Source organism: Ambystoma mexicanum, chromosome 1q (assembly GCF_040938575.1).
Source record: "Ambystoma mexicanum isolate Mex_15411 chromosome 1q, UKY_AmexF1_1, whole genome shotgun sequence".
NCBI lineage: Eukaryota > Metazoa > Chordata > Amphibia > Caudata > Ambystomatidae > Ambystoma > Ambystoma mexicanum.
Window position 1 is genome coordinate 1,394,187,725 of NC_090922.1, and position 14,757 is coordinate 1,394,202,481.

A 14,757-nucleotide genomic window follows, 5' to 3' on the forward strand; every position below is an offset into this window, starting at 1 on the left:
CGGCAACAATGGTGTTTACAAAGGGCCTGGCAGTAGTGGCAGCACACCTGCAGACTATCCATCCCTGTTTACCCTTACCTAGACTACTGGCTCATAACGGGGGACTCCTACGACACATGCTTTTTTGAACACCCAGAGGACCGTAAACCACCTGTTCAGTCTGGGATTCTCTATCAACGAGAAGAAATCCAGTTTAGTCCCCAGTCAAGTAAAACAATTTCTGGGGGCTCTAATCCGGACGAAAGACGGCCTCGTCTTCCCTTCCATCTCTCACGGGGTGGGGGGGGGGGTTCACCTGCTTCAGCAGACAGCGCATGGAGTGTGGTCCCCCAGGTAGCATCCAACCATATAAATCTGTTAGCGCTGCTAGCAGTGTTCAAGGCATTGAAGGACTTTCAAACACAGCTACAGGGGAAGACCGTCCTGGTCCTGACAGACAGCACCACAGACATGTATTACCTAAACAAACAGGGTGGCACATACACTCCAGGGCTATCCAAGCTGTCCCAAAACATTTGGATATGGGCTCTCAAACACAAGATATTTCTGTTGTCCCAACATGTTCCAGGGGAACTCAATCTCCTATCAGATGTGATCAGCAGAGATTTCCCTCTGCCTGAAGAATACGAATGGCATCTGCACAAAGACATCTCCAACGTCTTTGCAGAATGGGGCTTCCCAGATATCGACCTGTTCGCATCTCAGGAGAACGCCCAATGCCAAGACTACGCCTCCAGTTACCCCCAGAATCGCTCCAAGGGGAACGGACTCTGGATAACATGGTCAGGGAAATGTGTCTATGCTTCCCCTCCTCCCTAACCACCCTCCCCACCCCCCCAACCCCCGACTCCCCTACTCAACAAGATAGTGCATAAGATGCACCAGGAACCAGTCACCATGATATTGGTAGCCCCCATGTGGGCCTACCAACCCTGGTTCGCTCATCTAATGGAAATGTCCCTCTCCCCACCAGTGAACTACCCTGCCTGTACAACATGTCGCAGGACAGGGGGGAGACCCTACACCCATGCCCACAAACTTAGCAGCCTGGCTCCTGAGGGTATAAAGTTTGGACACCTACAGCTCCCTCCGAGATGCATGGACATACTCAGGGAAGCTAGAAAACCTAACACCCGCTATTGCAATTCCAGTAAATGGAAACACTATCATTTGGTGTAATGCCAAGGGCGTCGATCCCATCGATTGCTCACCCACACACATTGTGCTGTACCTAACCCATTTGTTAGCCGCAGGACTGGTCTTCAATTCTCTAAAGGTTCATCTTGCGACTCTCTCCGCCTACACCACGTCACAACAGAAAGTGTCATGGTGGAAAATAAGGGGTTAAGAGAATCCATCCCCCCATTTCTTACCCAGCTCCTGGATGGGATCTAAATGTGGTTTTAACCAGACTCATGGGATCTCCCTCTGAGCCAATGCATAAAGCAAGTCTAAAATACCATACTTGCAAGAAGCCCTTCTTAGTTGCTATCACTTCTATTAGAAGGGTTAGCGAACTACAGGCCCTTTCGGTCCTAGACCCTTTTGTTACAGTCCACAGGGCTAAGGTGGTTCTGCGCACTCATCCTAGATTTGCGCCTAAATTCATCTCGAAGTTCCATGTGAACGAATCGATCGAACTAACCACTTTCTTCCAGAATCACACAAGCATGGCCGAAAGAAGCCTTCACACACTAGATTTGCACAGGGCAGTCATGTTCTACCTGGAAAGAACAAAACCACTAGGAAAAACAAACCAATTTTTTGTTTCAGTGGTAGCTGGCAGAGAAGGGGATCCTGTTTCTAAATCTGATATCTCAAGGTAGATCGTCAAATGCATCACACTGTTTCTCTCTTGCTAAGGGAGAACTGCCCTTCAAGCCTAGAGCACACTTACTCGGGGCACTGGGGCTTCCGTAGCATTCGTTGCAAATGTTCCCTTGAGTCCATTTGAAAAGCGGCAACCTGGAGTTCTCTACACACCTTTATTGCCTAGACACTCATTCTAGATCTGACTCTCAGGTGGGACAAGCAGTATTAAGACCTCTTTTCTCTACTGTTCCTTCCCACAACCCACCTCCAACTCCAGGTACTGCTCGCTAGTCTATGCACAGCATGTGATTCTAAGCAGATTAACAAGGATCAGAAGACATGCATTACTCACCGTAATAGCATTTCTGATTGTATCTGCTTAGATTCACATGCGCCCTCCATGCCTTCTCATGCAATAGAAAACTTTCAGATCACACCTCCCACTGCTCCGGCTTCAAGCTCTCAGCCCATTTCTTCCACCTCTTAGCCACTGTCTTCATCCCAGCTACCAGCAAAAAAGTCTTGCAGTTGTGCTGGCCTTTATGACATGCATACAGACTTCGAAGGGGATCAGGAGGAATATCCATACTATGATGATGATCACGCTGATTGTGATTGTGATGGTGATGAGGATGATGAGGCATAGGTGTATACTATGTCTTCTCCAATTCAACGGAATTCCCCAGTGCCCGATTCTCCAGTAGATAACCAGCCCGTATTGAATGACTTACTAATTAAAGCAGCTGAGCATTTCGGTATTCAAACCTAGGAGACTCAGCAAGACAAAGATTTTGTCGAAATATCCTGGGAGACAAAAAAGATGCCACCCAGTTCATACCCATTTCAAAGTCTGTCCAGAGAAGAATCCAACCTTCACTGTAGACACCCAATCAAACAAGGGCCTCACCGACTCTGCTCCAGAGCGTGTAAGGTCTAGACTTGCCCTAGTGGCAGCAGTATGCAAAGCCGCTGCCAGCAGCTTGCTAAAGAACCACCTCAACGCTGCAGATAATGCGGGCCGTGTTTTTGCGGAAGGAACCATTGTCGAGCTCCATGCTTGGCTTCGCCAATCTGGATTCAAGCTTGAGACCCAGGCAAAGTATGCCAGTGGAACCAACCAGGCTATTCGGCAAAGCGGTGGAGCACACTCTGCAATCAGCCAAAGTGGAATATGATACCCTCAAATCCCTTGGTCAACTCACAAATAACCTGGCCAAAGGGCCTGGAACAGTTTTTGCGGCCAAAATTCCCCAAAGAGGCACCGGATATGGACAAAATTATAATTCATCATTGAAGAACCAGGGTCAAGCGTCCCAGGGTTATCCAAGAGGACAGCGCAGATCCCGCGGCCGGGGGAGATCACTCCACATCTAGAGGTGGAGGAAGGCCTCCCAAACAAGGACAGCCCGCTACAGGTCCCTTCCCATGCCTCCCAGTAGGGGGGGCGGGGAACAGATTTTACACATCACCCACGCATGGGAGGGAATAACCATGGACAAGTGGGTGTTATGTACAGGGGCGGGAGGTTCTTGTGTGGAGCTCATGGAATGACCATCGAATCGCCCCCGCGCCAAAGGAAGACAACAAAGAAAGAACTCATCCTGGTAGAAGTCAATGCGCTGGAGGCCATCGAGATTGTGTCGTCCAACGAGGTAAACAAGGGTATTTATTCAACATACTTCCTTGTGTCAAAGAAAATCTAACCTTGCGCCCTGCAAACACTTATGTAAAGCCACAAAAGTTCTGCATGACAATGCAACAAGAGGTAATTGCCCTGCTAAAACAGGGGGATTCCATGGCAACATTGGATATGAAAGATGCCTATTTTCATATTTCAATGCTCCTAGCGCACAAACTTTCAGTTCAAAGTAGCAAACCAGCACTACCAATTCAAGGTGCTACCCTTCAGAATAGCTTCAACTCCAAGGGTATTCACCTAGGTACAGGCGGTGGTGGTGGCGCATCTGCGCAGGGAGGCAAACCCAGTATACCCCTACCTGGACAACTGGCTGATCACAGCAGAAACACCCCATCTTTGCAGACAAAACATTCCATAAATCTTCTTTCAATTGGGCTTCTCAATAAACGAGAAAAAGTCAAGTCTTGTACCAAACACAACAAAACAGTTCCTAGGAGCTGTATTAGATACAAGAACAGGCTTAGCCTTTCTATCCATGCAAAGGGTGCAGAACATGCTTCGGCAAATACCCCAGTATCAAGCCGGTCTCCAGATAAGCGTACGCAAAGCAATGTGCTTGCTAGGCATGATTGCATTGTGCATATATCTAGTCCCACATGCACGTCTGCGCATGCGTTCAATGCAGGAGTGGTTGGCGAACCGTGTTCTCAGGTAAGTTGTCAGTGGGACGATCTAGTGGTCGTTTCGCCAACCCTAGTTCAAAACCTACGCTGGTGGTCAAGATAGAATGTGTTAAAGGGAAAACCCTTCCACGATCCGGAAGCACAAGTGATTGTTACAACAGATGCATCACTTTCTGGGTGGAGGGCTCACTACCTTCACCACACAGCACATGGTCTGTGGACTCGCATCACGGCACAGAACCCGATCAACCTGCTGGAACTTCTAGCAGTATTCAAAGCACTTCAAGCATTTGAAGCACAACTGACAAACCAGTCAGTTCAGATTTGTACAGACAGCACAACTGCGATGTTCTTTATCAACAAACCGGGGGCACACACTCTATTAGTCTGTCCAAGTTGCCGCAAAAAATATGGAAATGGGCACTCAGCCAGGGAATATCCCTATCCTCACAACACGTTCCAGGGGTACTCAACACTCTAGCAGACTCTCGGAGCAAAGATCCTGTACCGGAGGAACACGAGTGACAACTAGACTCAATCGTCGTAGACCACTTCTCTCAGTGGGGTTACCCCACACTAGACATGTTCGCTACAGGAGAAAACGAGCAATGCCCAGACTTCGCGTCCAGGTTCCCCAAGCCAGACTCCAAGGGGAGAGCAGAATAGTGAACAAGATGCACAGAGAACAGATGACGCTCATCCTAGTTGCTCCCGTGTGGGCAAAACAACCTTGGTATCCACAGCTGGGCAAACTGGTGATGTGCAATCCCATCAAACTCTTGTGCCAAACCAACATGTTAACCCAACACGGGGGAACATTGCACCCATAACCACACTCGATGAACTTGGCAGCTAGGCTCCTGATGTCATAGAGCTCGGACACCTTAATCTACCACAGCGGTGTATGGATATCCTCAAGGGGGCACGATAACCAAACGCTAGACACTGTTATTTCGACAATTGGAGGAGACTTATTTGGTGCCAGTAACAACAAATAAACCTCATCGAATGTACTCTTTCACACATTCTAAATTACATGCGCCACTTGTTAGACTCCGGGTTAGTATTCAACTCTATAAAGGTTCACCTGGCGGCTTTATCAGCTTATACCGCTTCTATCGTGGTGGAAAATTCCAGTCATTAAAGCATTCATGGAGGGAGTAAAAAGCATCCACGCTCCAATTTCAAACCCACCACCAGGATGGGATCACAATGTAATACTAGCAAAGCTCATGGGGCCCCTATTCGAGCCTATGCAGAAGTCAAGTCTTAAACACCTGACATACAAGACTGCTTTCTTAGTGGCTGTTACTTCCATAAGAAGAGTTAGTGAATTACAAGCTTTGTCAGTGCAGGACCCTTTCTTTATTATCTATAAAGATAAATTGGTTGTACATACTCCTCCTAGGTTCTCCCCTAAATTAATTTCCAAATTCCGTCAACCAATCTATTGAGCTTCCGGCTTTCTTTCAGAATCCTACTAGCTCAGCTGAGGTAAAACTCCACACACTAGATGTGAGGAGGGCAGTCCTTTACTATGTACTCAAGACCAGGCCGCTTAGGAAAACAGATCAACTGTTTGTTTCTGTAGCACCAGGCAGAGAAAGAGACCGCATTTCCAAAAATGCCATCTCCAGATGGATAGTCGTATGTATACAATGATGCTATTTGTTATCAAACAAGACACGCCTTTTACACCAAGAGCTCACTCCACACGGAGCACATGTACTACTCTGGCTTTAATCGCTAATGGCCCCCTCAGACAGCATTTGCAAAAGCAGCTACATGGAGCTCAAACCACACTTTCATTTAGTACTATTTCATTGACACCAATTCCAAAGCAGATACACAGGCGGGACAAGCGGTTCTAAAACATCTATTTGCCGCTGCTCCTTCTCACGTCCCACCACCTTCTCCTAATACTGCTTGCCAATCTATATTCCACAAGCCTCCGAAGGGATACGTTACTTACCGTAATCGTATTTCTGATGCTTGTATCTGCTTATATTCACATGTGCCCACCCTTCCTCCCCTGAGAGAAGGTGCATAGATGTTATATAAGCTTCTGTTATCCATCTGCTTGGATTCACCTGTACTCATGCTACACTTCATGTCAGAACAAAAACAATCTGAGGGACCTTGACGCGTGAAGGACCATGGGTACAGTGGACGTCGCACTAGGGATAGTATTACTGGGACGCTGTGTCGACGTCCCTTTTCGAGTTTCAAAAGCAACTACTATAATACTCTGCAGCTTCCACTAGATGTCGGCCTATGCATATCATGTGAATCTAAGCAGATACAAACATCAGATATGATTACGGTGAGTAATGTTTCCCATATCTGCGGCTTGTGGATCTACTTAAAATTACATGCTTTGCCCAGGCCGACCTCTAGTGGTTGGTGCAGAATTTTTTGTTTTCAAAATCGAAAAGGGACGTCAATGGGGCGTGTTTGTAATACTATGCCTACTGTTTGCATGTACTGTACCCATTGTCCTTCGCGTGTTGATGTCCTCGGATTGTATTTTCTTCTGCCATCGTGTTGGTCGCATTTCGCGGAGTTCCACGCTAGTTATTTTTCGCTGATACTTAGCCGTTTTATTATTTGTAGTGTATTACCTATACTCGATTTCAACACTCTTTATGTTGCCAGTTGTCCTGACCTTCATGAGGGCCTACCTTCAGGCTTCGGCCTGAACAGTAGGGAGGGTGGGGGGGATAACCGTTTACATTCTTTAGAGAGTGCCTCCATTCACAATCTTTTAATCCTTCCATCTTGCTGTCTTCCAGCGCACATAATGGGTGAGACTCCATTTAGATGTTGGTGGAGACGATGAGAGCGAGGATAGAATGTCATGTGTTTTTGCGGTGAAGTGTGCAGAAAGGGCCGAGCAGAGGGCCTGTGTGTGTGTGTAATGGTGGAGGATGCTGCAATGGTGGCGGATGCTGCGGCAGGATTGGCTAGTTCTTTGCAGACTTTTGAAAAGTTTGGCCTTGTTAGTGGCTGCGGAGATGAGGGCTTGAATAAAGACTATTTTCTTGGAGCGGATGCAGAGTCTATATTGCCTTTGAATGAGGCGGCAGACCAGTTTGTCTGAGGGTGTGACTGAATCCCATTTCCGTCCGGCTGCCCTGCACTTGCTTTTAAGGGAGGCCAACTCAGTCTTATCAAGAGTTCCACTTTTGGTAGGCTTCAGTTGAACCCTCATGACAGGGGCAAGAGTTCGAGAGTGTTAGAAATCGAGAGGTTGACATTGGAGAGGGGTGGGCGTCTGCCACAGGAGTAGAAGGCGGGGACTAGGTAGAGGCAAAGGCAGCCACTGACTCTTTTCATGGGTCAGATGACAAGTGGGAGGCATTGCTGGGCATACCAATGTAGGAGGAGAGCCTCTAGTGGGTGGAGAGAAGAGTGATCAGTATAGAAGAAAGCAGTGAGGGGAATCGATGGAGGGATGTCTGTGAGGCGAGCATCCAAGGTGTGGCCATCTGGGTGCGTTTGGCCAGAGGCTAGGATGGAGAAGGGAGAAAGAGTCCCCGATTGCGAAAGGTCCTGAGGAGTCGGGTGAGTCTAGATGGATGTTGAGGTCACCCAGTAGGAGGAGTTGAGGGGAGGAGGAGAGTAGGGAAGAGGCCAGGTCAGCCCATTCCGAGAGGAAGAGGGTCAGCTGACCTGGTGTCCAGAAGGAGAGCAGAGCTATGAGAGAGGGAGAGCCTGCAGACCAGTCAGAGGGGTGCTGGTGTCGAACTCTCTATGGCGGTATGCGCCTTCTGTTGATGCGCGCCGGCCGATGGCTTGGGGGCGGCGCCCTTATTTGCCGAAAGCCCAGTCGCTGGTCGCGGCTGCGAGAGGGGCTTCGAACCCGAACGGTCCGAGGAGGCCGCCGGTGGAACCTGCGTCTCCTTGGGCGCCGAAGCTCTTTTCGTCTTAGACGAAGAAGAGCCGTGGGTTGTGTGCTTAAGTGAGTTTTTGTGTGCGTCAATGTCGCCGGGGTGTTCATCCCCATAAGCAGGGCGTGAGCTGAGCCCGTCGGGGCCGGGGACAGACGACGAAGCGCGCAAGCGCTCCTTAGAGGGGTTTTCGACTTCCGTGGCGGAGGTCGTGTTATCGCGTTCCTCGTCACTGTCGGTGGTAGCAGCAGCGGGTGAACCTTCGGCCTTCGACATCGCGTAGGCTGCCCACCTTTTAACCCTACGGTCTTTTAGAGTTTTAGGCTTAAGAAGCCGACAAGCCGCGCAACCTTCCTCCTTGTGATCGAGGGGCAAGCAGCGGTTACACCGTGAATGCTTGTCCTTCCAAGTAAATTTGCCTTTGCAAAGCGGGCAAAACCTAAAGGGTGTCCTCTCCATAGCCGAGGCAATAAATCGCGATAACCACCCCAAGGAAAAGGAAGGGGAAAGGGAAAGGCATTCTCAGAAAAGACCCAGAGATGTCCCACGACCCCACTCTCCCTACTGTATATGGCCTGCGAGGCCAGGCCATGTGTTCGGCAACGCCGAAGGATTTCCTCCGCTCGACCCTCCGTCGAAGATCTTGCTCGGCGGTGAACAGCTTCACAACTGCGTCGAGGGAGGGATTATTTAATATTAATGAGAAAACGACCGAAGGTCGAGGAGTTGCAATGTCTCTCGAGGAGCTCTGCGTGAAGGCGACCAGAAGCTGGGCGGAAAAAAACAATCTGAGGGACCTCGCCGCGTGAGGGATTGTGGGTACAACGCACGTCACTATAGGGATAGTGTTTCAGACACGCCTTGTCGACGTCCCTTTTTCGACTACGAAAAACAAAATGCAATACTCCGCAGTGACCACTGGATGTCGGACCCATGCACAGCATGTGAATCTAAGCAGATACAACCATCAGAAATGCTTTTACGGTAAGTAATGCATTGTCTTATGTTAATTTACAGTTTAGATCTTTCTTTTTGTCATCTTTCTGAAAATGTTGTAGCTGTTGCTGACTTTTGTTACAGAAAGTGTTTTACAAAGTGGACTCATTTTGACAAGATTGAGCTGTCAGTGAACATCTGCTCACATCTTAAAGGTTATGTTTCAAAATGCACTATGACCCTATACAATTTAGTTAATTTTGAAAACTCGTAGTTCATGTTGTTCAGTTTTTTATACTGCAATTTTTACCAACTATTTTTCTTCTATTTTTAGATTGCATTGTTGACATCAGCTGTAAATCACCTGAAAGCCAACATTAAATCTGCCTCAGATTTGATTACCCTTCCTAACACTGTGGAGGAGCTTCAGAAAGTACGTAAATTATTATTTTATGTTAAAGGACATTTGTACCATGCACTATCACCACTGGAGTGCTCCCCTGGTGCTCTGGCAATCTGAAATGGAAAGAAGGTGGGGTGAGTTAGGCAGACAGAGCGAGAGAAGTGCAAGAGAGTGGTGATGTGCTGTTGGAGCTTCAGTTCGGTTAACACTGTTCACTGGGCTTAGGTGTGGTTTTCGGTTGGTAGCCGTCGTGTTCTGTTGTGCGAGGCTATGTGTGATTTTGTTTTGTTGCGGTTTAGTGAGGTTCCTGCGGTTTGGTCGGCTTCAGAGGTGTTGTTGTTTGGTTAGAGTTTGAGAGGTGTATGCAGAAGGGTTTGATTTTGTGTGGGTTGGTTATTGCCAGCACTATCTAGATGTGATGCATGCTAAGTTCCAAACTCTTTTGAGATGTGGCACGTGACGATCTCTGCATCTCTATCTAAATGTGGCCCAGGCTGAATTTCACAAATCCTGTCTAGATGTGATGCAGGCTAATATTCACAATCCTGTCTAGATGTGACACAAGCTAATATTCACATTCTTGTCTAAATGTGATGCAAGCTAATGCTCGCAGTTCTTTCTGGCGTGGCTAGCGAGTAGTTCGAGATGTGGCAAGGCAATACAGTTGGCATCTTAGTGGATATATATGGGGTTAACAGTTGCTGAAGAGTGGTATGTCCTACAGGCTTTAAGCTAATTGGTAGTGAGTGGGGAAGATATAAGGTAGAAGAGAGGTGGGCCAATGATCGCTGTGCCCCCTTTCTCTGCCACTCCTACTTCGTCTTGCTGCTGGTTGATGGCTGCCTGCTTCCCCTGCTGATACCAGCCGACTCCATCTGGTGTTGCTTCTTCTGGGGCTGTCCTTTGCCTCTGGGTCCTTTGCTGAAGGGGCTGCTGGGCAGGGGCGGCCCTGGATGGTTTCTCTGAATGGGTTTGTGTTATCCAATCAGGGTAGGGGGAGGGATGGATGGTGGGGAACAAGGAAGCTCGGTAGTGGGGAAGGGTGAATGGCCACTGAGCGCACGCTAGGCGCTAAAACCCCTAACTCAGGCCAACAAGGCCAGGGGGAGTGGGATCTTGGGAAGAGGGCAAAAACACTCCCCTGCAGTGCCAGAATAAAAGTGGCGAGCAGGCCGAAATTGTGGGGGCTAGGCCATTGTTATAGCTGGTCTGTGCTATGAAAATAAGAGTCCCAGACTTCCTCCTCCTTTTTATAGTTGGGCCCAAGCCCATATCCAAGAGTTTGCAATTCTTTTTTCTCTTGTAGACCAAACTTCACACTTTGCTAGTTATAACATGGAACCATATTTTATTCATTAGTATATCAAGGTTTCCGTTTTTTCAAACCACATCTCCTTATTCATCTTAAAAAATACAAGTGACAAGTTCACATTTCACAAAGGTTCATTCTGGGTTAGGATCTCATAAAGCATCAATGATATGCCGTGGAGTAACAAGTACACTCGTGTCCATAATAACAGATGTTAAAAGTATTGCTCAGACTTCTTACACAGAGTAACGCATTGAGGGAGATTCACATAATACAGTGAGAAAACAAAAGCACAAATGTTTCCACAGGGAAAGACCATTTTGCCTTATTCCTATCTACGTATCGAGAATCATGTCATTACATGATGGTTAAAGGACCTGATCCTTTATTTGTACATTTTAGAATTTCTCAGCTGTTGCCCTTTAGTTATCTGAGTTTATTTATTGATAATGGATCTCTATTCAGATGTTGTGTCGACACACTGCGTTTCGGCCCCTTTGTTTAAGATGGACCACATCCAGATAATGGTCTTCTCGTTGTTTACACTGGGCCTTTGTCAGGACATGGATGGATCATTTTTGAAAATCTTTAGTCTTCTAACCCCAAACTTCTTCACAATCTTTATGCAGTGGACAGGGCAGGGACGGAGTTCAATTTCACGGCATCACCTAGTCACGCTGCGTGTGAAGACCTTTCTCGTTTTTCTTTTGTAATGTATCTGTGTTGTAATTCGCGTTGTTACAATAGAAGGGTATTATACTCTCTCGTGTCTTTGCCTGTCTTCTACTGTTCTTCTTTTAAGGAGCACCATGTGAGCCTACGACGTTTATTTCGGTTCTAGGTCAAAGTTTCGAATGCAAAGGATCGAATTACCAAAGGGTCGAATCAAAAGGACCGATTTTTGTTGAATTTTTTTAATTTATTTTTTATTTATGTATTTTTTTTTTTGTGGTGGGGGGCGAATCCCCATTTTTTTTCCGTTTCTTTTTTTTTTTTTTTTTTCAAAACGGAAACACAAATAAAATGTTTTTTTTAAAAAAAAATCGACCCTTTAGTTTTAGGTCAAATTGACTCAACCCCATGGCATTCGACCCTTTTGGATTCAAACCTTTAAACGGACACTGAACCTTTAAACGGACACTGTTTATACTGTGTGGAATTCACATGGTTCTAGCAAGGATAGCTCTGGCTCAGCGTCTGGTTATGGTGGCAACTGTTATTTATTCTTGGTATAAGCCAACGGGTCCTTAATACAAGGGGACCGCACACGTCTAGTTTCTCTAATAGCAGGGACCGTGGACAAAAAGTTAGGAAGGAAGGAGGGATGGGAGGCGGGCGCAAGGTGGGGAACAAATGAGCTCAGTAGTGGGGAAGGGAGAATGCCACTGAGCGTGCATTAGGCGCTAAATGAGTTTTCAACCCCAACCTCAGGTCGACAATGACAGGGGGATTGCGCTCTTAAGAGAGGCCAAAAACACTGCAGCGCCTAAAAGTATCGAGCAGGCCGAAATTGTGGGAGCAATGACATTGATGTAGCTGGTCTGTGCTGTCCAATCAGGGGTGGATGAGGGTTGGGAGGGAACAAGGAAGCTTGGTAGTTGGGGAAGGGAGAAGGGCCACTGAGCGCACGCTAGGCGCTAAATGAGTTTGACAACACCTGGGCATGTGCAGCACTTCACAAAAATGGTTTCAGGGCACTGGTGTGAAAACGCTAAACAAGTAACTCTGCATTTCATTGTTCACTTTCCAAGCAAGCCCTAAACGTACTCTTTCTGCCACACCAAGCTCACAGCCCCACAGTTGCAGGATTTCTGTGGCCATCATTCACACAAATCCAAACAAAACGGGTGCTGAAGGTTTACAATTAAGCTTGGTCTGAAGGGTTGCCCAGAGCGACACCAGAGGCCATCGGTCTTCGCCTACCAAGCCATTACAGGAAGGGGAAAGACCATATTCAAATCAGGTTTGAGCCTATCCCAAAGGGAGCAGTCTAGTTCAAACTTCTAGGCCACAACCCTTCTGCACAGGACCACAGCCACCTCCAGACATGTTACGGGGCATCAGTGAGGTGCAGTTTGGGTCTCTAGGCCCAGCAGACACTCACTTTTGGGAATACCTGTCCAACTCTGGGTGACTAATGTTGATGGCTGGAAGGTTTAGAATTAATCTTTATGTAAGATTTTAACCTTGGTGCAAAATTTACCTCACTTGTGAGAACCCCAGAACTTTTTGCTCGACTGGTAGATTATTTTTCCCTATACCTCAATGAGTCGGAACCTTTTTCCACACTCAGATTTGTTAACTCTTTTTATGGGTGTCACTTTTGAGGCTCGCCATAGTTTTTAATGTTGTTCTCTTTGACAACATTTATGTCTATACCTTTGTTACAGGGTTCCCCTTTGGGTTCCCCTTTTACGTTCTCTGACTAACCTTGTGAGAACTACAGTTCCCAAGGGTAGAAAGGATATTTCTATCCCTTCTACATTTTATTAGGTGAAAACCAGCACCCACCACATTATGTGGAGTGCTGGGGAGCTACAATGTATCCCCTTTCTCAATAGCACAAACCATGTTACAGGTACAAGTTTACCCGAATGGCTGGTGGCATTGAAGTTTTTTACAAATTCGTTGCACCTTTACCACGGGCTGTTTTTCACAGCTGCGGTAAAGGCACCCAAGGGTGGCAATTTTACCACAATGGGCACCCTTTTGTTTCTTCTTTTTATTCTAGACATTTTAGTGTTTTGTCCTTTCTTGTTCCTTCACCTGACCTCAAGGATGGGAAAATCCTTTCAATTTTATCTTCAGTGGGAGCCCTTGGTCAAGCCCGCTTGGGCTCCAGAGTGTCGGTGAAGGCAGGAAGCGAGGGAGGAGTCAAAAAATGTGCACATTTTTATCTTCCAGCCTAGCCACAGGCGTAACACAAAATGTGGGGGTCCCCCACCGGGTCCAACATGCTGTGCATGGGCAGCAAGGTGCCCTCACACAGTGGGGGATGCAGGGCCCCTGTTACGCCAGTGAGCCTGCCTGCGCGAATCCAGTTCAAACTGGGAGGCTATCTGTCCTGAAAGGCATGCCAACCCGCAAAGTTTAAATGTTCCATGTCTGTTTGATTGGCTGAGTTCCTGCATACAAGTCCGATCCTGGAAGCTAAAGAGGTAGTCCACCACTGAACCTGAATTCCAAACAGGAAAATGAACAAACCACTACTGAGATGATTTCCAGCGATCGGAGAGCCTGCTGTGTAACCGGAGCCTGCTGTTACCTTCCTTCCAAGTGACCTGGGGACTCCGAAAACAATGGCCCAACCCAGAACCTGGTGGGATCCACTATACCCAAGAAGACCTGTATTTTTAGCCCTCCCACGTCATGCTGCGACCTTACGGGGCTGCAATACACTAATAGCCTCTGACCTTGATTCATTGTGTGGTGCATGGTCTTCCGAATCAAGCTGAAACTTCTTTGGCATCCTGCTGGACCTCTAGAGACATGGATCGAGTCCGAAAAGTCACCTCACCAGAGTGCCTGATCTTGCAAGCAACGCTAATTAAATCGGTGATAGTCGGTCGTCTTCTGGATCCTGAAATATGCACCAACACCAGAGCCGCATCCACCCAATAAAAACTTTTACCTGGAGCCTTCCCCGTTGATCCTTGCTGCAGAAGCCCTTGCAGGGTCCTGTCTTCATGATGAGGAGTTAAACGACCAGGTCTCTGGCTGCAGATCATTCTTGCTGGAACTCTTCTTCCGTGCTAAGGTACTGTGTTGGATGGGTTATTTACTTATATTAAGCCTGCGTGATTTTTGTAAAGGTTTGGGGTGGTGTTGTGATTGGGGGGAGTCTCATCCACTTCACCCAGGCCCACTGCTGGAATCCTCTTAGGGTGTCTTCTCAGAAGTCCCTGGACCCTAACTATCCTTTTTTTCACATAAGTTTTGACTAGAATTTTCAATAACAATTTGTAACTCCCCCCACTATCTTTAAAGTGAAATACTCACTTGTTTGAACAGTCTTCCACAGGAACTCTGACTTTTGCCTGCAACAGAAGCCCATCTCATCCGGCCTGCAGCTGGCTCCTAGACCA

General features: G+C 47.4%; 1 protein-coding gene across 2 annotated transcripts in view; it reads left to right on the forward strand.

Annotated features, from left to right (window-relative positions):
- Positions 1 to 14,757, forward strand: part of EFCAB14 (EF-hand calcium binding domain 14) — a 306,235-nt gene that overhangs the window by 116,522 nt on the left and 174,956 nt on the right. For both annotated transcript variants that reach the window (XM_069642256.1, XM_069642257.1), the window contains exon 4: positions 9,295 to 9,393. In XM_069642256.1, coding sequence (XP_069498357.1) covers positions 9,295 to 9,393 — 99 coding nt within the window. The remainder of the gene's footprint in view (positions 1 to 9,294; positions 9,394 to 14,757) is intronic.